A 25,818-nucleotide genomic window follows, 5' to 3' on the forward strand; every position below is an offset into this window, starting at 1 on the left:
CGAAAAGAATACCTTGATTGACAGAGTCGAAAGCCTTGGCCAGGTCGATGAATACAGCTGCATAGTACCTTCTTTTATCGATGGCGGTTCTGATATCGTTTAGTACCTTGAGTGTGGCGGAGGTGCATCCATGACCTTCTCGGAAACCGTATTGCACAGCAGAGAGGGTACGTTGGGATTCAAAATGGTCAGTGATCTGTTTGTTAACTTGGCTTTTGATGACTTTAGAAAGGCAGCTAAGGATGGATATAGGTCTATAACAGTTTGGGTCTAGAGTGTCACCCCCTTTGAAAAGGGGGATGACCGCTGCAGCTTTCCAATCTTGAACGGCAGCATTGGGTAAGTTTAAGGGGGAGGTGTGTGTCTCTTCGTTAACATCTGGTGCTCAATTTCTAATATTACGGAGGTCTTGAGGTTCTGCTTGACTGAGTTAGAATACCTCATGATAAGCTGTAGACCATACTATTTACCAAGAGTTTTTTCATGTATATTCTTTGTAGCTGTCTATTTACCACCACAAACCGATGCTGGCACTAACACAGCACTCAATGAGCTGTATACGGCCATAAGCAAACAGAAACATGCTCATCCAGAGGCGGCGCTCCTAGTGACCGATGATTTTAATGCAGGGAAACTGAAATTGATTTTACTTCTACCAGCATGAGGAGACAAAACTCTAGATCACCTTTTCTCCCCACACAGAAACACTGGTTAAAATACAAAGCGCTCCCTCACCCTTAATTTGGCAAATCTGACCATAACTCTATCCTCCTGATTCCTGCTTAGAAGCAAAAACTCAAACAGGAAGTACCAGTGATGCGCTCAATATAGAAGTGGTCCTATGAAGCGGATGTTAAACTACAGGACTGTTTCACTAACTCCGTCTGGAATATGTTCTGAGATTCATCCGATGGCGTTGAGGAGTATATCACATCAGTCACCAGCTTCATTAATAAGTGCACCGACGACGTCGTCCCCATCGTGACCGTACGTACTGTACATATCCCAACTGAAAGCTATGGATTACAGATAACATTCGCACTGAGCTAAAGGCTAGAGCTGCTGCTTTCCAGGAGTGGAACACTAATACTGACGCTTATAAGAAATCCCGCTATGACCTCCGACGAGCCATCAAACAGACAAAGTGTCAACTACAGTACTAAGATCAAATCCTACTATGTCGGCTCTGATGCTCGTTGGACGTGGCAGGGCTTGCAAACTATCACGGATTACAAAGGGAAACCCAGCCACGAGCGGTCCAGTGACGCCAGCCTACCAGATGAGCTAAATGCCTGCCATGCTCGCTTTGAGGCAAGCAACAGTGAACCATGCACCATGTGTTTCCGGACGACTGTCTGATTATGCTCTACGTAGCCGATGTAAGACCTTTCTAAACAGGTTAACATTCACAAAACCTCAGAGCATGCGCTAACCAGCTGGCAAGTGTCTTCACTGACATTTTCAACCTCAACCTGACCCAGTCTGTAATACCTACATGTTTCAAGCAGACCACCATAGTCCCTGTGCCCAAGAACGCCAAGGTAACCTGTCTAAATGACTATTGCCCCGTAGCACTCACATTTGTAACATTAATTATTTTGAAAGGCTGGTCATGGCACAGACCAACAACATCATCCCAGGCACCCTGGACCAACTCAAATTTGCATACCGCCCCATACTGCACTCCACATTACCGTCTCCCACCTGGAGAAGAGTGAGAATGCTGTTCATTGACTACAGCTCAGCGTTGAACACCATTGTGCCCTCCAAGCTCATCACTAAGCTAAGGACCCTGGGACTGAACACAGCCCTCTGCAACTGAATCCTGGACTTCCTGACGGGCCACCCCCCCAGGTGGTGAGGGTAGGCAACAACACATCCGCCACGCTGACCCTCAAGACGTGAGTCCCACAGGGGTCCATGCTTAGTCCCTTCTTGTACTCCCTTTTCACCCACGCAACTCCAACAAAATCATTAAGTCTGCTGACGACGCAACACTGACAACGATGAAAGCCTATAGGGAGGAGGTCAGAGATCTGGCCGTGTGGTGCCAGGACAATAACCTCTTCCTCAACGTCAACAAGACAAATGAGCTGATTGTGGACTACAGGAAATGGAGGGCTGAGCACGCCCCCATCCACATTAAAGGGGCTGTTGTGGAACAGGTCGCGAGCTTCAAGTTCCTCTGTGTCCACATCATGTTGGTTCTATCATGCTACACACACACCAACACAGTCGTAAAGAGGGCACGTCAGCGCCTCTTCCCACTCAGGAGGCTGAAAAGATTTGGCATGGGCCTCAAAAACTTCTGAGAACATCTTGACTGGCTGCATCACCACTTGGTATGGCAACTGCTTGGCATCCGACTGCAAGGCGGTACAGAGTGTTGTGTGTAAGGCCCAGTACATCACTGGGGCAAAGCTCCCTGCCATCCAGGAACTTTATACCAGGCGGTGTCAGAGGAAGGCCCGAAAAATGGTCAAAGACTCCAGCCACCCAAGTCATAGACTGTTCTCTCTGCTCCCGCTCGGCAAGCAATACCAATGCACCAAGTCTGGAACCAACAGGACCCTGAATGACTTTTACCCCCAACCCATAAGACTGTTAAAGTTAGTTAGTCCTGGTAGCTATTTGTTAACTATTTAACTATCTGCACTAACTTTTTGCACTAGCTTTTTTTGTCTCATCACATCCGCTGCTGCTACTGTTTATCTATCCTGTTGCCTCGTCACTCTTCCTAGTTATAAGTGCATTTGGAAAGTATTCAGTCTCCTTGTTACATTACAGCCTTATTCTAAAATGTATTAAATATTTTTTTTCCCTGATCAGTCTACATACAATACCCCATAATGACAAAGCACACATTTTTGCAAATGTATTGAAAATACAAAATAAATGAACTATTACAACCTCGAGCCTCTTCTAGGATATGATGCTGCAATCTTGGCACACCTGTATTTGAAGAGTTTCTCCCATTCTTCTCTGCAGATCCTCTCAAGCTCTGTCAGGTTGGATGGGGAGCGTCGCTTTACTGCTATTTTTAGATCTCGCCAGAGATGTTTGATCGGGTTCAAGTCCTGGCTCTGGCTATGCTACTCAAGGACATTCAGAAACTTGTACCGAAGACACTCCTGTGTTATCTTGCCTGTGTGCTGAGGACCTGAGCGCTCTGGGGCAGGTTTTCATCAAGGATCTCTCTGTACTTCAGAGTGTTTTCCGTTCCCTCGATCCTGACTAGTCTCCAAGTCTCTGCCGCTGAAAAACATCCCCAACGCATGATGCTGCCACCACCATGCTTCACCGTGGGGAATGGTGCCTGGTTTCCTCCAGAAGTGACGCTTGGCATTCAGGCCAACGAGTTCAATCTTGGTTTCATCAGACCAGAGAATCTTGTTTATCATGGTCTGAGAGTCTTTAGGTGCCTTTTGGCAAACTGTAAGTGGTCTGTTATGTGCCTTTTACTGAGGAGGGGCTTCCGTTTGGCTACTTAACCGCAAAGGCCTGATTGGTGGAGTGCTGCAGAGATGGTTGTCCTTCTGGAAGGTAATCCCATCTCCACAGAGAAACTCTAGAGCTCTGTCAGAGTGACCATCGGGTTCTTGCTCACCTCCCTAACCAAGGCCCTCCTCCCCCAATTGCTCAGTTTGGCCCGGTGGACCAGCTCTAGGAAGAGTCTTGGTGGTTCCAAACTTATTCTATTTAAGAATGATGGAGAACACTGTGTTATTCGGGACCTTCAATGCTGCAGAAATGTTTTGGTACTTTCCCAGTTCTCTGCCCTGACAGTCCTGTCTCTGAGCTCTACAGACAATTGTATAGACAGGTGTGTGCTTATCCAAATCATGTCCAATCAATTTAATTTACCACAGGTGGATTCCCATCAAGTTGTAGAAACATCTAAAGGATGATCAGTGGAAACAAGATACACCTGAGCTCAATTTCGAGTCTCAAAGCAAAGGGTCTGTATACTTATGTAAATAAGGTATATCTGTTTTTTATTTCAATACATTTGCAAACATTTCCTAAACCTGTTTTTGCTTTGTCATTATGGGGTATTGGGTTTAGCTTGATGAGGATGTTGTTTTATTTGATCCATTTTAGAATAAAGCTGTAATTTATCAAAATGTAGAATAAGTGAAGCGGTATGAATACTTTCTGAAGGCACTGTATCTACCTCCATTACCTCTTACCCCTGCACGTTGACTCAATACTGGTACCCAGTGTATATAGCCAAGTTATCATTACTCATTGTGTATTTTTTATGACTTTTACTTTGTTATTAACTCTCTATTTTCTTTAGCTCTGTTCTGTTGGGAAGGGCCTTTCACTGTTAGTCTACAACCATTTTTACGAAGCATGTGAAGAATAAAATTTGATTTACACAGTGACTTTCCATGACTTGATTTAGCAGTATAATTTTCTGTCCTTTTTTAGCTGACTGTTTTTAAGAACATTGCACAAAGGTCTTCATGTAGATTACAGGATGATTATCTAGACTAATATGTACGGGTGTCTGTGTTTCTGTCATGGCTGACCTGTGATCTTCTGAGCACTAAAATCATAGCACAGTTAGAATCAGAATCAATCCATGAGTAAATTCATGTGTAAGTGCCAGTAAGAAGCTTTCTTACTACCTGGTATTGAGTATGCAAAGTCCAGACGAGAAGACCTTTAGTGGTGGAGTGTGTGGAATATGAATGTCTTCCTGTATTAGGCCCCGGGAAAGGATTCATCAGCACAGATAATGGGAGGGGTGATCTGACTGACACTGCTTGATTACAGACACTGGAGTGACAGGAAGTATTGCAACTCATGAAGGCAGCTCATCTAGCTGTTGATGAAACACTGAATGTATGCATAAGCCCTTCTCCATTACTTCACCACTGCATTTGCACATTTACAGTCAGGGTTGGGGAGTAAGGGATTGCATGTAATCCGTTCATTTTTTGGGCATTTAACTCTGATTTAACTAGTATGTATGTTGTCAGGTTTCGACATCAGAAAATGAGTGAAGTCGCAAATTCCCCCAGATACTGCGAGAATTAGCGAACTCACGGATACGAAGCCTCAGAAATAAAAGATCCAGTCAGTCACAGATTAGGAGTCACTTACTGTAACTGTAAACTGTTACCAGCTAAATATTGTAATCAGATTACAAATACTTTTGAGAAACTAGATTACTTCTAGGATTACTTTTAAATTCTGAAACAGTGTTTCTGAAAAAATACATTGACACCTTTCTGTATTCTCAATGACATTCACATCTAATCAAATGTTATTGGTCACATACACATGGTTAGCAGATGTTATTGGTCACATACACATGGTTAGCAGATGTTATTGGTCACATACACATGGTTAGCAGATGTTATTGGTCACATACACATGGTTAGCAGATGTTATTGGTCACATACACATGGTTAGCGGATGTTATTGGTCACATACACATGGTTAGCGGATGTTATTGGTCACATACACATGGTTAGCGGATGTTATTGGTCACATACACATGGTTAAAGGATGTTATTGGTCACATACACATGGTTAGCAGATGTTATTGGTCACATACACATGGTTAGCAGATGCTATTGGTCACATACACATGGTTAGCAGATGCTATTGGTCACATACACATGGTTAGCAGATGTTATTGCGAGTGTAGCAAAATTGTGTTTTTCTAGTTCCGACAGTGCAGCAATATCTCTAACATATAATCTAACAATTCCACAACAACTACCTAATACACACAAATCTAAGTAAAGGAATGGAATAAGAATAAATACAATAAATATATGGATGAACAATGACAGAGCGGCATAGGCAAGATGCAATAGATGGTATAAAATACAGTATATACATATGAGATGAGTAATGCAAGATTTGTAAACATTATTAAAGTGATTAGTGATCAATTTATTAAAGTGGCCAATGATTTCAAGTCCGTATGTAGGCAGCAGCCTCTCTGTGTTAGTGATGGCTGTTTAACAGTCTGGTGGCCTTGAGATCGAAGCTGTTTTTCAGTCTCTCGGTCCCAGCTTTGATGCACCTGTACTGACCTCGCCTTCTGGATGGTAGCGGGGTGAACAAGAAGTGGCTCGGGTGGTTGATGTCCTTCATGATCCTTTTGGCCTTCCTGTGACATCAGGTGCTGTAGGTGTCCTGGAGGGCTGGTAGTTTGCCCCCGGCGATGCTTCGTGCAGACCGCACCACCCTCTGGAGAGCCTTGTGGTTGTGGGCGGTGCAGTTGCCGTACCAGGCGGTGATACAGCCCGACAGGATGTTCTCAATTTTGCATCTGTAAAAGTTTGAGGTTTTTAGTTGACAAACCAAATTTATTCAGCCTCCTGAGGTTGAAGAGGCACTGTTGCGCCTTCTTCACCCCACTGTCTGTGTGGATGGACCTTTTCAGTTTGTCTGTGATGTGTACCCTTAGGAACTTAACTTTCCACCTTCTTCACTGCTGTCCCGTTGATGTGGAAATGGGGGTGTGCCCTCTGCTGTTTCCCGAAGTCCACGATCATCGCCTTGGTTTTGTTGATGTTGAGTTAGAGGTTATGTTTCTGACACCACACTCCGAGTGCCTTCACCTCCTCCCTGTAGGCTGTCTCGTCGTTGTTGGTAATCAAACCTACTACTGTTGTCATCTGCAAACTTGATGATTGAGTTGGAGGCGTGCATGGCCACGCAGTCATGGGTGAACGGGGAGTACAGGAGAGGGCTGAGCACGCACCCTTGTGGGGCCTCAGTGTTGAGGATCAGTTGAGCAGAGGTGTTGTTTCCTACCTTCACCACCTGGGGGCCCATCAGGAAGTCCAGGACCCAATTGCACAGGGCGGGGTTGAGACCCAGGGCCTCAAGATAAACGATGAGCTTGGAGGGTACTATGGTGTTGAATGCTGAGCTATAGTCAATGAACAACATTCTTACATAGGTATTCCTCTTGTCCAGATGGGATAGGGCAGTGTGATGGCGATTGCATCGTCTGTGGACCTATTGGGGTGATAAGCAAATTCAAATGGGTCTAGGGTGACAGGTAGGGTGGAGGTTAGAGGTCGACCGATTAATCGGAATGGCCGATTTAATTAGGGCCGATTTTAAAGTTTTCACAACAATCAGAAATCAGTATGTTAGGACACCTTTTATTTAACTAGGCAAGTCAGTTAATAACTTCTTATGGCTGGGGGCAGTATTGAGTAGCTTGGATGAGTAAACTGCCTGCTACTTATGCCCAGTTGCTAATATATGCATAGTATTAGTATATTTGGATAGAAAACACTCTGAAGTTTCTAAAACTGTTTGAATGATGTCTTTGAGTATAACAAAACTCATATGGCAGGCAAAAACCTGAGAAATATCCAACCAGGAAGTGGGACATCTGAGGTTTGTAGTTTTTCAAAGCTATGGAGTTAAGTTGCACTTTCTACGGCTTCCACTAGATATCAACCGTCTTTAGAAACTTGAATGAGGACTCTACTATAAAGGAGGGGCTCATGAGGCTTGTTTGAGTCAGTGGTCTGGCATAGTGCCTTGGTCTCATGACGCGCCCTCCCGACAGAGTTACCTTTCATTCCAGTGCTTTTCTTCAGACATAGGAATTCTCCGGTTGGAACATTATTGTTGTTTTATGTTAAAAACATCCTAAAGATTGATTTCATACATCGTTTGACATGTTTCTAAAGGTCTGTAACGGAACTTTTTGAGTTTTTGTCTGGACGAAGTGCCTGCTCTTCATGAAGATGGATTACTGGGCTGAACACGTTAACAACAAGTGGCTATTTCGACATAAATAATGGACTTTATGGAACTTTATGGCACAAATCAGTCATTTATTGTCGAACTGGGATTCCTGGGAGTGCCTTCTGATGAAGATCATCAAAGGTAAGTGAATATCTATGGTGTTATTTCTAACGTCTGTTGACTCCAAATGGCGGATATTTCTCTGGCTGAATTGGGTTCTGAGCGCCGTTCTCAGATTATGCTTTTTCCGTCAAGTTTTTTTGACATCTGACACAGCAGTTGCATTAATGACCAAAGGCTCATATTTCTGTGTGTTATTATGTTATAATTAAGTCTATTATTCGATTGAGCAGTCTGACTGTGCGATGGTAGGCAGCAGCAGGCTCATACGCATTCATTCAAACAGCACTTCCGTGTGTTTTGCCAGCAGCTCTTCGCTGTGCTTCAAGCATTGAGCCTGTTTATGACTTCAAGTCTATCAACTCCCGAGGTTAGGCTGCTGGTGTAACCGATGCGAAATGGCTAGCTAGTTAGCGGGGTGCTCGCTAATAGCGTTTCAATCGGTGACGTCAATTGTTCTGAGACTTTGAGTAGTTGTTCCCCTTGCTCTGCAAGGGCCGCGGCTTTTGTGGAGCGATGGGTAACGATGCTTCGAGGGTGGCTGTTGTCGCTGTGTTCCTGGTTCGAGCCCAGGTAGGGGCGAGGAGAGGGACGGAAGCTAAACTGTTACACTGGCAATACTAAAGTGCCTGTAAGAACATCCAATAGTCAAAGGTATTTGAAATACGAATAGTATAGAGAGAAATAGTCCTATAAATTAACTACAACCTAAAACTTCTTACCTGGGAATATTGAAGACTCATGTTAAAAGGAACCACCAGCTTTCATATGTTCTCATGTTCTGAGCAAGTTACTTAAACTTTAGTTTTTTTACATGGCACTTTTACTTTCTTCTCCAACACTTTGTTTTTGCATTATTTAAACCAAATTGAACATGTTTCATTATTTATTTGAGGCTAAATTGATTTCATTGATGTATTATATTAAGTTCAAATAAGTGTTCATTCAGTATTGTTGTAATTGTCATTATACAAATAAATAAATAAATCGGACGATTAATCGGTATCAGCTTTTTTGGGCCTCCAATAATCGGTATCGGCGCTGAAAAATCATAATCGGTCGACCTCTAATGCATATAGTATTTTCCGGTAGTGCTCAAAGCATTCCATTCCGTGAGAGCAGCATTTCTTCTTCCCCTCGAAGCAATGAGCCCAATCGGCCCTCCATGAAAACAAAATCATAAACTACAGAGAGGCTAATAAATCCTTAGTTTTGCGGTTATGATCAGGTAAAAAAAAATTGTCTTATCTATATTTCCGTATTTCGAAGTCCTATTCTTGAAGATGTAGAGGGTATTAAATTAATAGGAATGATTGGAAATCTGTCAGACTTGTTTTTAATGTAAAGATATAGCTTAATCATATTATCTATATTGAAGTAGAAGGCAAAGGGTTAGAAGAAGCCTACATATAACCCATAACGTAAAGTAAATTGCAACATCCATGGATTTGTCCTGCAATAGATGTCATTCAATTGGTAATATTCATCTGTCTTATTCTGAAGGGCAAGTAATGTAAAATAACTAATTACGTTACTGAGTGTGGGTAATGCACTAGTAACTGATTACATTTAGAAAGTAACTTCCTAACCCTGTTTACAGTGTGCCAATGAGAAATCTGTATGCCCCCCCCAATCACCTTTTAGTTTGTGCCTTTTGAAGAAACATGTAAGTTTAGCCTATTCCCCAGACATGAACGTTATTGTTCAGGATCTGACTCACTCTCACCAGTATGCTAATCACTGCAATGACATTCAATATATATATATTTTTTTGTTTTATTCACTTACATGACAATGTGAGGACAAGCAGATGCTTGCATGCATGTGTGAAATGTGCTGTGTCTGGGGAAAGCAGGAAGCAGTGGAGCCCTGTTCTGCACCCTGACAGCTCTGATAACCAACTGAGTGGACAGGGATTGGGCTAGTGCTGATGTGAGGTTGCATTGGGACACATCTCTTGATTTCACCATCACAGCCCTCTTAATACTAGATGACTGCCAGAGAAACACTTTGATGCCAGGATATTAGCAGGAAATAATGTCCCCCTCAGCCATCAGAGCCCAGGTTCACTCTGGTCACATTCAGCCATCAAAGCCCAGGTTCACTCCGGTCACATTCAGCCATCAGAGCCCAGGTTCACTCCGGTCACATTCAGCCATCAGAGCCCAGGTTCACTCCGGTCACATTCAGCCATCAGAGCCCAGGTTCACTCCGGTCACATTCAGCCATCAGAGCCCAGGTTCACTCATGATCACATTCAGCCATCAGAGCCCAGGTTCACTCATGATCCCATTCAGCCATCAGAGCCCAGGTTCACTCAGGATCACATTCAGCCATCAGAGCCCAGGTTCACTCACGATTACATTCATCCAACAGTATTCTGCACTATAGTCAGACATGCGGTGAGAGTAGTTTGCAATCTGTACAGCAATACTAAAAAAAAATATTCCTTTCACCAGAAAGGAATATAATAAATGTGTTTATCATACTGCTGGCATATTCTGTGTTCCTCTAAAGATAGGCCTTAAAAAAAATAAAAGCTATTCAAATAGTATGCTGTCTGTACCACTCTTTCTTCTCTGGCTAATGTGGAATTTATTGTATTCCATTGTGTACCAACGGAAACATATCTTTGTGTCCACTGTGCTGTTTCAACCTTGGCCATGTAGCACATGCAGAGGGCACCTTGTTTGAGTGGAGAGGTCCCTTGAAAGCTCCTTATGGGATGTAGACTCATTTTAAGTGCTGTTTTTCTCTGTTGAGACTGCGGGAACACACTGCTGGGTCTACTTGAGGACCTCTTTGTGTGTGACACGTCGCTGATGGAGAGCTGCACTCAGACCTTTGACCAATGGGACCTCCCTGACTCCCACCAACCTTTGGCCCATTAAAGTGTTCACTAGAGTGTTCACACTGGATGTCAAATGTTTCCTTTTATAGACCGTCAGTGACCTACCTAAAGCTGAGTTTTCTTTTGACCTGTGAAGTAAACAAAACCAGTGTTTATGGTGTAGTCATAAGCTGTGGAAAAAAAAACAAAAAATAGCTCTGAACAAACTGTGCGTGGGTTCAAACCTCATGCCGTCACATAATGCAGGTTGGCATTTACTTGGATGACTCATGTACTGGAGGCAGCTCTGCATGGTAGTCACTAGCTGGCACAGCCACAAAGTAATAAAATCCGATTTTAGACCTGAACTCTGTTAGGTTCTGAACAAACAGAGTAAAAACTCAAACGGACGATTAGGAAAATCTCAAACCAAGTTTATTCACCCACTGGGTCATACAGCTGCAAATATACATAGACATGTTTACAGAAGCACATATAGTATATGTATACCCTCCGACTAGGTGACGTCCACTCCTTGCACATCTAGACAGCCAATGCATCTCTGTTGCTAGTCAGGAACTTAATTGGTTCCTCTCACTGGTGTAGTCATGGCCCTGCCTCACGCTAGAAACATTTTTCGGGTGGTGGATGTGTATGTGTGTGGGATACCACTGTTCCTTCTCACTTCATCAGACCTGACCTCGGGAAAAATTCCTTACTTCTCCCTAATCCACGACTGTCCTACCTTATCAGTGACTGAAACCTGACTTTTGCCCTTTGCCTCTCTCCTTAGGAGCCATGAGATTTTACAATAACATGTTTTGACAGAATGTAAACTTCCTGCACTCCCCTTTGTCTCACTCTGTAACTTAGTTGTTATCCACCCTCCATTGACCCCAACACATACATTCCTTATATATGTAAAGTAATCAATAAGTTCTAGTGTGGTGACATGAGTAAGTATGTTTTAAGCTAGAATCCAACAGATAATCTGGGTGGCCATTTGATTAGTTGTTCAGCAGTTTTATGGCTTGGGGGTAGAAGCTGCTAAGGAGCCTTTTGGACCGAGACTTGGTGCTCCGGTACCGCTTGTAATGCAGTAGCAGAGAAACCAGTCTATAACTGTCTTTCACAATTTTTCATGCCTTCCTCTGACACCCCCGAGTATATTGGTCCTGGATGTCAGGAAGCTTGGACCCAGTGATGTACTGGGCCGTACGCACTACCCTCTGTAGCGCCTTACAGCAGATGCCGAGCAGTTGCCATACCAGGCGGTGATGAGGATGCTCACGATGGTGCAGCTGTCAAACTTTTTGAGGATCTGTGGGCCGATGCCAAATCTTTTCAGTCTCCTGAGGGGGAATAGGCTTTGTCGTGCCCTCTTCACAAATGTCTTGGTGTGTTTGGACCATGATAGTTTGCTGGTGATATGGACACCATGGAACATAACTCTCGACCCGCTCCACTTCAGTCCCGTCGTTGTTAATGGGGGCCTATTCCGGCACACCTTTTCCTGTAGTCCACGATCTGCACCTTTGTCTTGCTCACCTCACATTGAGAGAGAGGTTGTTGTCCTGGCACCACACTGCCTGGTCTCTGACCTCCTCCCTATAGGCTGTCTCATCGTTGTCGGTGATCAGGCCTATCACTGTTGTGTCGTCAGCAAACTTAATGATGGTGTTGGAGTTGTGCTTGGCCATGCATTCTTGGGTGAACAGCAAGTACAGGAAGGGACTAAGCACGCATCCCTGAGGGGCCCCAGTGTTGAGGATCAGCGTGGCAGACGTGTTGTTGCCTACCCTTTCCACCTGGGGGTGGCCCGTCAGGAAGTCCCGTATCCAGTTGCAGAGGGAGGTGTTTAGTATCAGGGTCCTTAGCTTAGTGATGAGCTGTGTGAGCACTATGGTGTTGAACGCTGAGCTGTAGTCAATGAACAGCATTCTCACATAGGTGTTCCTTTTGTCCAGGTGGGATAGGGCAGTGTGGAATGCGATTGAGATTGTGCTGGATATAATGAAAATTAGATTTAAAAGTGGTGGAATTGCCCCAAAGTATTTTTTTTCCTTTATCAATGTTTACGCTGACTTTGCCACTGCCCATCTAGTAGAAATAGCTCAGCTCCACCTCCAGGATGAGATTTACCCAATAAACGTCAACCTACTCACATAACCTCCTCACATAACCTCCTCACATAACCTCCTCACATAACCTCCTGCCCTCACTGGTGGACATTGCTGTTCTTCTTTATGGCTGAGGTCAAATCAGCTCCTACCAGAGGAAGCTGAACTGATTCTCAAAGTTTGGTTAACCTGCATTTTTCTGACTAAATAACATCTCAATTCTATTTGGGCAGTGAGAGGGCGAGGCAAATTCTGAAATTAGCGCATTTTCAGAGGGCTGACTGGGGTACTTGCTTGGTTGCTTTTAGGTTTTTAACAAAAAAAATGACACAACACACTCAACATATTTTTTTATGTCAAGAATCATTGGTTCGTCATCACGTGATTTTAGAATATTTCTCCACATTTGGTCTTCAAAGTGATGTTGCAGTTGTCATAGTGTGACATGCAGAGGAAAAGCTGAATCAGCGTTGTCCATGGAACATAGAATGGGGATGTAGATCATTAACTTGTAATTCAGTTCAGCTTTTCATGCATGTCATCAATAGTAATGTGATTTTCATCTGAATGGGAATAACTCTGTTCTCTCTACAGGCTACACACAGAATACTTATTGGCAATATTAACATTTACATTATGAAAAATAGTAGAAAATAGAAGCCAGAAAGACATGGAATGTGTTGATTAATACATTATGATCTAAGGACATTGGACAAGTTGTAAATATCATTAAACAATCACCTATTGTCCCATACAAGTGTAAATCCTATAGCCAATGTCATATCAGTTCTCATGATTCCTTCATTTACTGTAAATATTTGGGGGAAAAACCACCAGGAATGTTTCTGAACGCTATCCTAGTATGATAAACATGATGATAAACAACCCAGAAATACGGTGATAAACAACCCAGAAACATGAAGATAAACAACATGATGATAAACAACCCAGAAACATGATGATAAACAACACAGAAACATGATGATAAACAACATGATGATAAACAACCCAGAAACATGATGATAAACAACCCAGAAATACGGTGATAAACAACCCAGAAACATGGTGATAAACAACCCAGAAACATGAAGATAAACAACATGATGATAAACAACCCAGAAACATGATGATAAACAACCCAGAAATACGGTGATAAACAACCCAGAAACATGGTGATAAACAACCCAGAAACATGAAGATAAACAACACAGAAACATGAAGATAAACAACACAGAAACATGGTGATAAACAACACAGAAACATGGTGATAAACAACACAGAAACATGGTGATAAACAACACAGAAACATGGTGATAAACAACACAGAAACATGGTGATAAACAACACAGAAACATGATGATAAACAACACAGAAACATGGTGATAAACAACACAGAAACATGGTGATAAACAACCCAGAAACATGATGATAAACAACACAGAAACATGGTGATAAACAACACAGAAACATGATGATAAACAACACAGAAACATGATGATAACCAGTAGAGAAACATGGGGATAACCAGCAGAGAAACATGATGATAACCCGCTGAGAAACATGGTGATAACCCGCTGAGAAACATGGTGATAACCCGCTGAGAAACATGGTGATAACCAGCTGAGAAACATGGTGATAACCAGCTGAGAAACATGGTGATAACCAGCTGAGAAACATGGTGATAACCAGCTGAGAAACATGGTGATAACCAGCTGAGAAACATGGTGATAACCAGCTGAGAAACATGGTGATAACCAGCTGAGAAACATGGTGATAACCAGCTGAGAAACATGGTGATAACCAGCTGAGGAACATGGTGATAACCAGCAGAGAAACATGATGATAACCAGCAGAGAAACACATGTCTTTGTCCTCAAGTGATAAATTAATCCTGGCATGAATTTCATCTCTGAATTTCATCTCATGGGCTGCTGGCAATTTTAATTTAATTTGTTTGTGTTCTACCAACATAGGGAGCTGGCTGAAAGTTGTGAGAACGGAATGATTGCATGGGTAGAGGGAACAACTCTGACAAACCTGTGTGTGTGTGTGTGTACATGAGAGAGATAGGAAGCCGTGTCTGCCACTGTCTCATCCAACCAGACCTAAGATTACTGTTATATACTATTTCTGGTTATGTTTTCAAGGCCTTTACTTTGTTACACTAGCTAGTGCTGATACATGCTGCACGTATTAATGCTGCTTTGGATTGAGGTGTGCTGTAGCATGATTTAATGGCTGGCTTCACAGTCACGCACCATGGCTAATTCACATAGAGGGATCGAATCCCCGAGCTGACAAGGTAAAAATCTGTCGTTCTGCCCCTGAGCAAGGCAGTTAACCCACTGTTCCCCAGGCGCCGAAGACGTGGACGTCGATTAAGGCAGCCCCCCCTCACCTCTCTGATTCAGAGGGGTTGGGTTAAATGTGGAAGACACATTTCCGCTGAATGCATTCAGTTGTACAACTGACTAGGTATCTCCCATTCTCCTTTCCCATCAGGCACAACAGACTTTGTTCTGCAGGAGGATGTCCTACAGTACATTTCACAGGCATCATCCCTTTTATCCCTTTTACCCCTCATCCCCTTTAATACATTAATACATTTAACATGTAGAGTCAACCGAAACACTGTAAAGCAGTAATCATAGACTAGATTCAGCTGCGGGACCATTTTTTATTGAGCGGATGGTCAGGGGGCAGGAACATAATTACAAATAATTTATAGACTGCAAATCGACCGCAAGAAGCCAAAAACAGAGGACTAAAATATAATCACTTCGAACATAGCTTGCATTTGTATACAATCACATACATAACTATTTTATACGTGGTAATACTTTGGAACAGATTTCCAAAATGAAAATGATTTATTTTATGTCCCCTATGTTTATTTATTATTTGCTCAGAGAAGTTGGGGGCCATATAAAATCACCGTAACCCTGCACTAGAGGAATCAACACCTCTAGATGTTAAATCGTTGTATTTTATTCACTCTCACAGCGCTTCGTTACAGGCCCTCAAAATATAATGTAATTCTCTTACCGGTAAACCTGAAATTATCTGGCAGTTCAGGCTCTTTAATTAAATTCAGTAATGGTTGCATGCAGAGACTGGTTCACATTGAGAACACAGTGTAATAAAAAGCTGTTATTAGAATTGATCCAGTCATTTTAAGCAGCTAACCCCTGGCTTGTGGAGATATTGTGGATTTAGGCTCTCTCTCATTTGTGTTAAAGACATAAAGTCATATTTTGAGTAGCACAGCTTGACAAATAGGACTTTCTTTTATAATGAAATAATGAAAAGTGACAATGAACGAGAAGTGCACGGCATTGTTAGAGCATCAACAATACTTCAAATGTCTAAATATGAGGATTTTTAAAACGTATTTCTATTTTTAGTCTGAAATCATAGAGTGATATCAATCTATAGAGAAATCCCTGATATTACTCTATTACAAAAAAATATTAAAATCAGCATCCCATTTGTCAGAGAAGAGCCGTAGTTTATTAATCAACTCTCCTTGTGTTAGTTGAATATCATTTATAAATGTGTTTGTAGTTTTGGTCTGCTGTTTTATAACATGATAGATCTGTGTGACTGAATAGCATCTCTGTGTTTTTCCAGGCGACCATCTTCGTGTATGTCCTCAAGGGAGCACCTGTTGCACCTCTGAAATGGAGGACAAGTTTGGCCAACGGAGCAAGCTGGAGTTGGAGAACCTGGTCGATGAAACTAGTCATGAATTACGAAGCACCTTTGTCTCCAGACATAAAAAGTTTGACGGTAAGACACGTTTCTGGTGTTGTTTCTAAAAACTCTGCTTTTGTTTATCTGCAATACTCTCTTCTCAACTGTTGCTCACCTACATATTATTTCATTTTGAGCAACCTATAGGAGGCGGCTGAGGGGAGAACGGCTCACAGTAATGGCTGGAACGGAGCGAATGGAATGGCATCAAACACCTGGAACCATGGAAACCATGGAAACTATGTGTTTGTTGTATTTGATACAAGTCCACTCATACCCCTCCAGCCATTAACAAGAGCCTGTCCTCCCCAATGAAGGCGCCACCAACCTCCTGTGCTCTATACACAGCTACTTGAGGATCCCTGAACACAGTTTGTTCTGTTGACTTCTATTTCAGTTTTGCTTACTGTTGTGTTTGCAATTTAGTTGACTTGCTCAGAAGGGCATTTGAATTATAAATCATCATGAAGACTGTGAGTACCTCCTTTGGGTTAGACAAGCATGGCCTCTTGCACCACATATTGACAGCTGGAACCAGTAGCGTAGAGCATCCTCCTCCTCTAATACATCTCCTATAGCAGGTCTGCTGCGGCAGTATGTAGGATCCTGACTTCCACAGCGACTCTTCTGACAACCTCTACTGACCGCCCTCGGCTCAGAGACCGGAGATTCTCTTTGCGGAGATATATTTGTTTTTACGCCTCGGCCTTGACTTTCACACACACTTCCTGCTGATCGTCCTCTTCCCAGTGAGTCCCTGCTTGTTATGGTTTAATGAGCAATAACACAAATCTCTCCAATGGCACCCTCAGCAGTATGGGCAGCAGCTGCTCATCAGGACTATGGAGATAGAGGAGATGGGGGTAAATCATGTCAATTATGGGATGTCATCCCACAGCCATCCATCCTCCTGTCACATCTCAGTCAGCGGCTTTTTATAAAATATAATTTTATTATGTGATTTATGTTAGAGAAACTCTGTGGAGAAAGTGTCTGTGCTGGCTCTCCCTGCTCCAGATGGGGCTTCTTTTAACCTTATTTGGTTCAACCAAAACCATATTGTGCTTCTGTTTTGGGTTGGATATGTTTCAGTTGGCTCACTGTTAACACAGGGAATTCAGGGAGTTTGTAAACGTTAAGCCAAGCAGTGGCCTTGATTCAACAGTGCTCTCTCCAGTGTGAGGAGCTAAGGGCTTTCACAGATTAGTCCACAGTGTCAGTGCAATGCTTCTCAATAACAATGAGCTCTCTCTCTCTCAATAACAATGATCTCTCTCTCTCTCTCCCTCTCTCTCCCTCTCTCCCTCTCTCTCTCCACTTCAATCTCCCCACTTTCTGCACAACTAAGCCAAACGCTTTATGATTAAATAGTATTACACTTTTGACTGTTAACACTTGTTAGAAAAAATACATTCATCTAATGTCTAGGGCAAACACTGCTTTGATGTTTATTGTGTGGGATGTGAAAAATGAGCTAAAGCTGTTGAGTAAGTGCCTCAAATCTGAGAGCAGTGCTGAAAAAGCATATATTGAATACAGGCCCCGCATTTATTCAATGGAGAGCAGTGCATGTTAAATCCTGCAGTCATCTGCACCTGAGAGTTTAAAGCAGAGTCATTTTTCATGCAATACGATGCAGTAGGAGTATCACTACTCATCTCTAGTAACAGCATTAGGGCCACTACTGATTGTTGGAATACATTAGCAAAATAGTACAGGTTAATATGTATAAAGATTCCGTTTCTTAAGGATCTGCGTTCCGTCAATAGGACAGTTGTAAAATCATGCAGCGCGTTATATCAAGATCACAGATTTTAGAGTAACAACAAGTGTCGATACATATAAGTGTCTTAAGCTTAAAAGCCTAAATTATTGTTAATATAACTGCACTGTCCAATTTACAGTAGCTATTACTGCGAAAAAAATGCCATGCCGTTGTTTGAGGAGAGCTCCTAACAACAAAACACTTTTTTTCAACGCGATAGGTTTGATAAATTCACCTCTGAAGGTGAAATGTGTACTTAAATCAGAGCAAGATTTCAGAATGTATCCTCCAAAGGGTCCCAGAGATAACATGAAGTATCTTTTTGTTAGATAAAATCATTTTTCATATCTTAAAAAGGTCCATATACCACGCACGATTGATTTTGTATTTCCACTCGTTCAATTTGCAAAGAAAGGAATCTGTGAAACGTTGTTTTGAACGAGTCAGATCACATTCGTATTTATTCCTCAGAGATCCTAGAAGTTAACAAGACTTAACTATTTCATTAGGGGTGTAGTATATCCTATAGGACACCATATTTGGTCAGAGAGCGACGCCTTCATGGCACGCCGATGACGTGTGCGACCATCACTTGAACAACTGTATCTTTGTCAAATAAGCACCAATCGGGGTCAAACAAAGCTAGCTAGATAGCCAATGAGCTGTGCTTTACGGGAGTATCCGTAAACCATATATATGTCATAAAATGTACCTTCTAACCTTGTACGACAGCATGCCTTTTCAGTTTGGACAAAAATTATGAGGATATTCAGAGTTATGAAGTTATGAAAACTGGTTGTTTTGCAAATGTTGAGCTTATAATATGGCTACAAATCACTTGGAAAGATAAATCAAAGTTTAAGTATACACATTTGGCGATATTTTTGCAGAAAAGGGGAATATGAATGCGAGTGTCTTCTTCACAATTTGCCCAAATGTACCTGGGGACTTCACACTAAAAGTCTTGTTGTTCACTCATTTTTAAGTTATCCATCTGAAACTTTGCACATACACTGCTGCCATCTTGTGGATACTATTGGAATTACAACCAGAGTGATGGCTATAACTATCTCTTGCATTTCATAGATGGTGGTAGAAAAAGACTGGCTGTTTTTTTTTCTTTATATTTTCTTCTACCAGATCTATTGTGTTATATTCTCCTACATTCAATTCACATTTCCACAAACTTCAAAGTGTTTCCTTTTAAATGGTACCAAGAATATGCATATCCTTGCTTCAGGGCCTGAGCTACAGGCAGTTAGATTTGGGTATGTAATTTAGGCGAAAATTGAAAATACGATGCAATATGATTGAAAATGCAATACGATGCAGTAGGAGTATTACTACACATCTCTAGTAACAGCATTAGGGCCACTACTGATTGTTGGAATACACTAGAAAAATAGTATAGCCTAATATTTATAATGATTCCACAAAAGACGATGAATATGTTTTATTTCCAACTCATTACAAGTTTACTGTTGCTGCTGTTGTCAACTGACCTTTATTTGGCAAGGTGACCCAAAAAGTTAAGAGTAAGCAAATGTTTAAATTTATGGCTATATATTTAGCTATGAATAATTTAGTCCAAATTATGCATTTCCTTCTGCTTCTGTTTTCCCAAGTTTATTGTAAAATGCTTATGCTGTTGATATTGTTCTTCCACTGTCATCTCATACTTTATTATAATACACCTAGTTCAATGCCTCTCCATGTGAGATGTCCTCATTAAACCTGCTCTCACCGTAGTTAACTACAACCTAAGTTCTTTGAAAATCTCACGAAGACTCCAGTCACCCCGGTCATAGACTATTCTCTCTGCTACCGCACGGCAAGCGGTACCGGAGCACCAAGTCTAGGTCTAAGAGGATTCTAAACAGCTTCTACCCCCATGCTATAAGACTGCTGAACAATTAATCAAATGGCCACCGGACTATTTACATTGACCCCCCCCCCCCCCCCCCCCCGCACCGCCCCGCCCCGCTCCATTTGTTTTTACACTGCTCCTACTCGCTGTTTATTATCTATGCATAGCCACTTTACCCCTACCTACATGTACTAATTACCTCGACTAACCTGTATCCCCGCACATTGACTCGGTATCGGTACCCCCTGTATATAGACTCATTATTGGTATTTTATTGTGTTACTTTTATTATTTTATATTTAGTTTATTTGGTAAATATTTGATTAACTCTTCTTGAACTGCGCTGTTGGTTAAGGGTTTGTAAGTAAGAATTTCACGGTAAGGTCTACACTTGTTGTATTCGGCGCATGTGACACATAAAGTTTGATTTGATTTGAAAACACAACTGCATGAATCTCTGTATTTTGAGCCCAATAGCCCTCTATTTAGAAGACCAGAGTTTACCTTCATGGAAGACAATTGTCACTTTTTTTAGTTTTCACACATTTTATAAACCAAACATAATTGCAACTTCAGACGACTCTTTGAGTGTTTTCGGATTTCAGCCCAATTCCCAGCAGCAAGTGTCATGATTCACCATGCCCACTCCTTTTAAACTGTTCCTCATCGTATCTGGGGCTATTGAATTACAGCCTATAACTCTCAAATGATTGGATAGTTGCACAGAAACTCAATGTCAGAACGTCAGTGTGTTCTTTTTTTCCAGGAAAACAAAATCTTTAGCACATGTGCCGTTCCTGGAAGCAAGCGTGCATCAATAAACAAGTGTATATTTTGATCGGCCTCTGTCAGGGAGAAGAGAGGAGGGCTCCAAGGATGAAGATGGGGGAAGTAAATGGGGTTTGTCCAGCAGCACTTACGTCCATGACTCCAGGCACCCACGTTTCTCTAGGGGCCTCCTGCCACTCTCCATAATTTAATCAGTGTCAGGATGGATGCTGTGTGCAGGTTTCTGCTGGCTGCGAGCTTTACAGGAGACACGGAGTCTGGAGAGGGTCTCTGCTGACTGGCAACACAGGAAACATGAGACATTCCTGTTTGGACTCTGATTTAATTTATGTGTTGGTTATCTATACATTCAATCACATTGGAGAAATGTTCAAGCCTGGAGAATTTCTGGAGTTGTTTTGGCAAGGTCAGCCGTCACCGCCCTGGACACCAAGGTATATTAGGAACAGCTCTGGGTTTCACCAGCTAGTGTTAGGAGGATGGAATCAGAGACCAACTATTGTACAGTATGTGATGAAAAAGTCAACACCAGGGAAATGAGTCTGGTTAAACGGCTCACCATTTGTTTGAAATGAAACAATGTTTATTTTTATTTTTTTACTGTCACTATTTCTATTAAAAAAAGAAGTGTATCTTTAACTGATTTGATTTATTTGAATGGTGAGAACAGAGTTTAACCAGGCTACAATTATTGTGTCCACATGGTCAAATGCACAAAATAAGACAATTATTGTGGATAGTCAGATTAATATAATAGTTTGATTTAAATGTTTAATTGCTTCGGAAGAAGAACAATTTCCCTAAAAATCCTGTTAACATGGACACATCTAAAATCAGGCAACCTGATCGCGCTCTGATAAATGCTGAAAATCACCAATGAAAATAAAGGTTCTACCACAGCGATCATGTTATTTTTGGGAAGCATATTTCATTCTGATTTCAGACATATAAGTTTATATGTGAACTACTTCTAAGACGCATACGTTCAGTTGTTCCGAACTCACTTCACTCGCGCTAAAGAGGGAGGCTCTCGACTGGCGCTAGCTCTAAAGAGGGAGGCTCTCGGCTGGTGGTAGCTCTAAAGAGGGAGGTTCTCAGCTGGCGCTAGCGCTAAAGAGGGAGGCTCTCGGCTGGTGCTAGCTCTAAAGAGGCAGGCTCTCGGCTGGTGCTAGCTCTAAAGAGGGAGGCTCTCGGCTGGTGCTAGCTCTAAAGAGGGAGGCTCTCGGCTGGTGCTAGCTCTAAAGAGGGAGGCTCTTGGCTGGTGGTAGCTCTAAAGAGGGAGTCTCTTGGCTGATGCTAGCTATAAAGAGGGAGGCTCTCGGCTGGTGCTAGCTCTAAAGAGGGAGGCTCTCGGCTGGCGTTAGCTCTAAAGAGGGAGGCTCTCGGCTGGCGTTAGCTCTAAAGAGGGAGGCTCTCGGCTGGCGATAGCTCTAAAGAGGGAGGCTCTCAGCTGGTGCTAGCTCTAAAGAGGGAGGCTCTCGGCTGGCGCTAGCTCGGCGTATGACGGGTGAAAGTAGAATGAATTTCTTCCCGGTACAGGACCTCCTATATTTTTATGGGCTTAATCGTAGAATTACATACACACTGAGTATACAAAACATTAAGGACACCTTCTCTTTTCATGACATAGACTGACCAAGTGAATCCAGGTGAAAGCTATGATCCCTTATTGATGTCTCTTGTTAAATCCAAGCTCTTGAGATATGGATTGTGTACGTGTGCCATTCAGAGTGTGAATGCGCAATACAAAAGATTTAAGTGCCTTTGAACGGGGTATGCCAGGCGCACCAGTTTGTGTCAAGAACTACAACACTGCTAGGTTTTTCACACACAACAGTTACCCGTGTGTAACAAGAATGGTCCACCACCCAAAGGACATCCAGCCAACTTGACACCACTGTGGGAAGCAGTGGAGTCAACATGGGTTAGCATCCCTGTGGAATGTTTTCATCACCTTATAGTTCATGCCCCGACGAATTGAGGCCATTCTGAGGGCAAAAGGGGGGGGGGGGGGGGGATGAAACTCAATATTAGAAAGTTACTCATTTCTGATATACTCAGTGTAGAATCCCTATTAATTTAATAGGATCTCTGGGGCCTCGTCCTAAAGATTTGTCATTTCACTTTTTAAATGTATGTCCTTTTTATTGTGGAATAAAAACAACCAGCCATGATGATGTTTGCATCTGATTTGTCAAATAATCACTTCAAATCACTTCTGCCTTTTGGCCAGAAAATGTGTGTGTTTTCGCGGAACCACATTGCATTTTGGAGCGTAGAATATACCACCTGTTTTCAAGTCCATTCGCAAATGTATCATGTCTCTGACATGATGTAATGATAAATAGTGGCGTAATAGCCTACAGTTTTCTTGATGATAAAAACATTTTGTAATAGGCTCATGTTTTACCAGTACGGCGTACCACCACCACTGTTTATTTTGCTTCCGGACCGGATTACTTTCACCCCTGGTGTGCACTTACTTCCATTTTGACCTTACTCCAATTTAAGTGAAGCAGAGTAAGGTGTTTACATTACTATTGGATAATCTGCCCACTGTCAGTGTAATATCAAATTATTAGTGTGCATGTGAACGTACTCATTGAGTCGGAGGACACTGAACAAGTAAGCCTCACCACTGTGCAGCGCTCGCTGTCTCATTTAAATGATATTTACCATGTATTTAACACCTGTTTGTGGAGTCCCACCCACATAGAGTAAGTGTTCATGTATTTCTTACAGTCTGTGTGGAGTGGGGCCCATGATCTTTACTGTAGCTGACAAAGCAGCCTACGCATATCTTGACAACATTGCCTACGTGTCACTTCCACAACAGTGAGAGGACACTGTCGCTATCCTCTGCCAAGCTGTTCCAGGCAGAGGTATCCCGCATCACCCCCAAAAGATCTAGACTACTCTGTCAGTGAGCCAGCTGTAACACAAGACCTACAAGAGAGAATAGAGGCCATCATCTCAACTATCCATGTCACCAACATGGCTCCTATTAGTGGGATTTATTAGGATTTGCCTCGGTTCTGGTGGATCATTTATGCATGCGTTCCACGTAGCATAATTTTCAGTGACTTGGCTCCAATCCATATCCCAGGACCCTGGGAAACAGTACTGTTGTGCTCGGAGAAATTAGAGAAAGAACAGGCCTGCAGATTTCTCTCCCGTTAAGCTCATTAAATGCTAAGGTGGGGGTCTTAATTACTAATCAATGTCCTAGCTCTCCGCTGACCACTAACACCATGGTGCTGCCGATCTACACAGAATATTAATGTAGTGAGACCGGTACGATCGATTCCATCTAGAGCTGCGGACTCTTAAACAGCCCTATGCCTGTGGTGCAGTGCTTTTAGCTGAACATTTGGATATTTTCGTTTTTCACACATAGAGATGAATAGCGTCCATCCTCACCGCCTTTTCCTCTGACAGGTCTGTCTGCTCTGTGGTAATTATCTTTGCTCTGACAGGTCTGTCTGCTCTGTGGTAATTATCTTTGCTCTGACAAAGGTATGTCTGCTCTGTGGTAACAATCTTTGCTCTGACAAAGGTCTGTCTGCTCTGTGGTAACCATCTTTGCTCTGACAAAGGTTTGTCTGCTCTGTGGTAACCAGCTTTGCTCTGACAAAGGTTTGTCTGCTCTATGGTAATTATCTTTGCTCTGACAAAGGTCTGTCTGCTCTGTGGTAACCATCTTTGCTCTGACAAAGGTCTGTCATCATGTGATCATGGCGTCAAGAGTTAGTGTTTATTCCAGTTGTGTTTCTCTTCCACACTAATAGGTCAATGTGATTTGAATTGGGCTTCTTAAAGACTAAGAGGCGTTTGTCTATCATATTACCGGCCTGAGATCATATTGCTTACCATTGCCCCTCATGCGGGTGAACACTATGCCACAGCAATTATACCCACTCAAGGAGAAGAGGGGAAATATGAAACTGTTAAATTTTTCTTCAATTTTTTTTGTTGAACCAGTTGATTTGACAGGGCCCACTCCCACAGCCCTCTCACCCAGCAGCGACACAACAGCAACCGCAGAGGAATAAACCCCAGGCGTGCCTGGTGTAAAAGGTCAGGCTGTCATGTTCTCCACAGTAACAGAGGTCCTCCTCTCAGACTCATTCCTGTCCCTCAGACAGCACCCTCCCTATTAGACTGATGGCAGGATCCTTTCCTCTCGGTAATGCCAGCCTCTGATTGACAGGTGGAATTAGGATGCTTTTCTCCAGAGAACTCTCTCTCTCTCTCTCTCTCTCTCCCTCTCCCTCTCTCTCTCTGTCTTTTTCTCTGTCTCTGTCTCTATCTCTCTGTCTCCCTCTGTCTCTCTCTCTGTACAAAATATATGAAGTACTGCACACACTGCAATTATTTAGGTTTAAAAATAAGCTCAACTGGACACCTTAATGATGCAGTGAATGACATTTGGCTAAAACTAATTGAATATGTCATTGAACCAATTGCACTTTATGGCAGCGAGGTGTGGGACTCCACTTGCAAAACAAGATTTCACCCAATGGGACAAACACCCCGTTGACACCTTGCATGCAGAGTTCTGTAAGATTCCCTTATATGTCCAGAGGAAAACTACAAACAATGCATGCAGGGCAGAATTAGGCCAATATCCACTAATAAGCACTCAAAAAAGCAATTACATTTAGGAAACATCTAAAATACAGTGACCCCCTCTCATATCATCACCAAGTCCTGCAATGCCAAGAGCTGAGCCAAGAAAAGTCCCCTCATCCAGCTGGTCCTGGGGCTGAGTTCACAAACCTGTTCTACAAACACAGTGAAGCCTCAGGACCAGAACATCTAATCAATCAGAATAAAA

The 25,818-nt window shown here is 42.5% G+C and overlaps 1 protein-coding gene across 1 annotated transcript in view; it reads left to right on the top strand.

The window, feature by feature from the left end:
* Positions 1-25,818, top strand: part of LOC139380936 (glypican-6-like) — a 155,228-nt gene that overhangs the window by 13,104 nt on the left and 116,306 nt on the right. Inside the window, exon 2 of the mRNA XM_071124107.1 lies at positions 16,438-16,596. Within this exon, the coding sequence (XP_070980208.1) occupies positions 16,438-16,596 (159 nt within the window). The remainder of the gene's footprint in view (positions 1-16,437; positions 16,597-25,818) is intronic.

This window comes from Oncorhynchus clarkii, chromosome 22 (assembly GCF_045791955.1).
Source record: "Oncorhynchus clarkii lewisi isolate Uvic-CL-2024 chromosome 22, UVic_Ocla_1.0, whole genome shotgun sequence".
Lineage (NCBI taxonomy): Eukaryota > Metazoa > Chordata > Actinopteri > Salmoniformes > Salmonidae > Oncorhynchus > Oncorhynchus clarkii.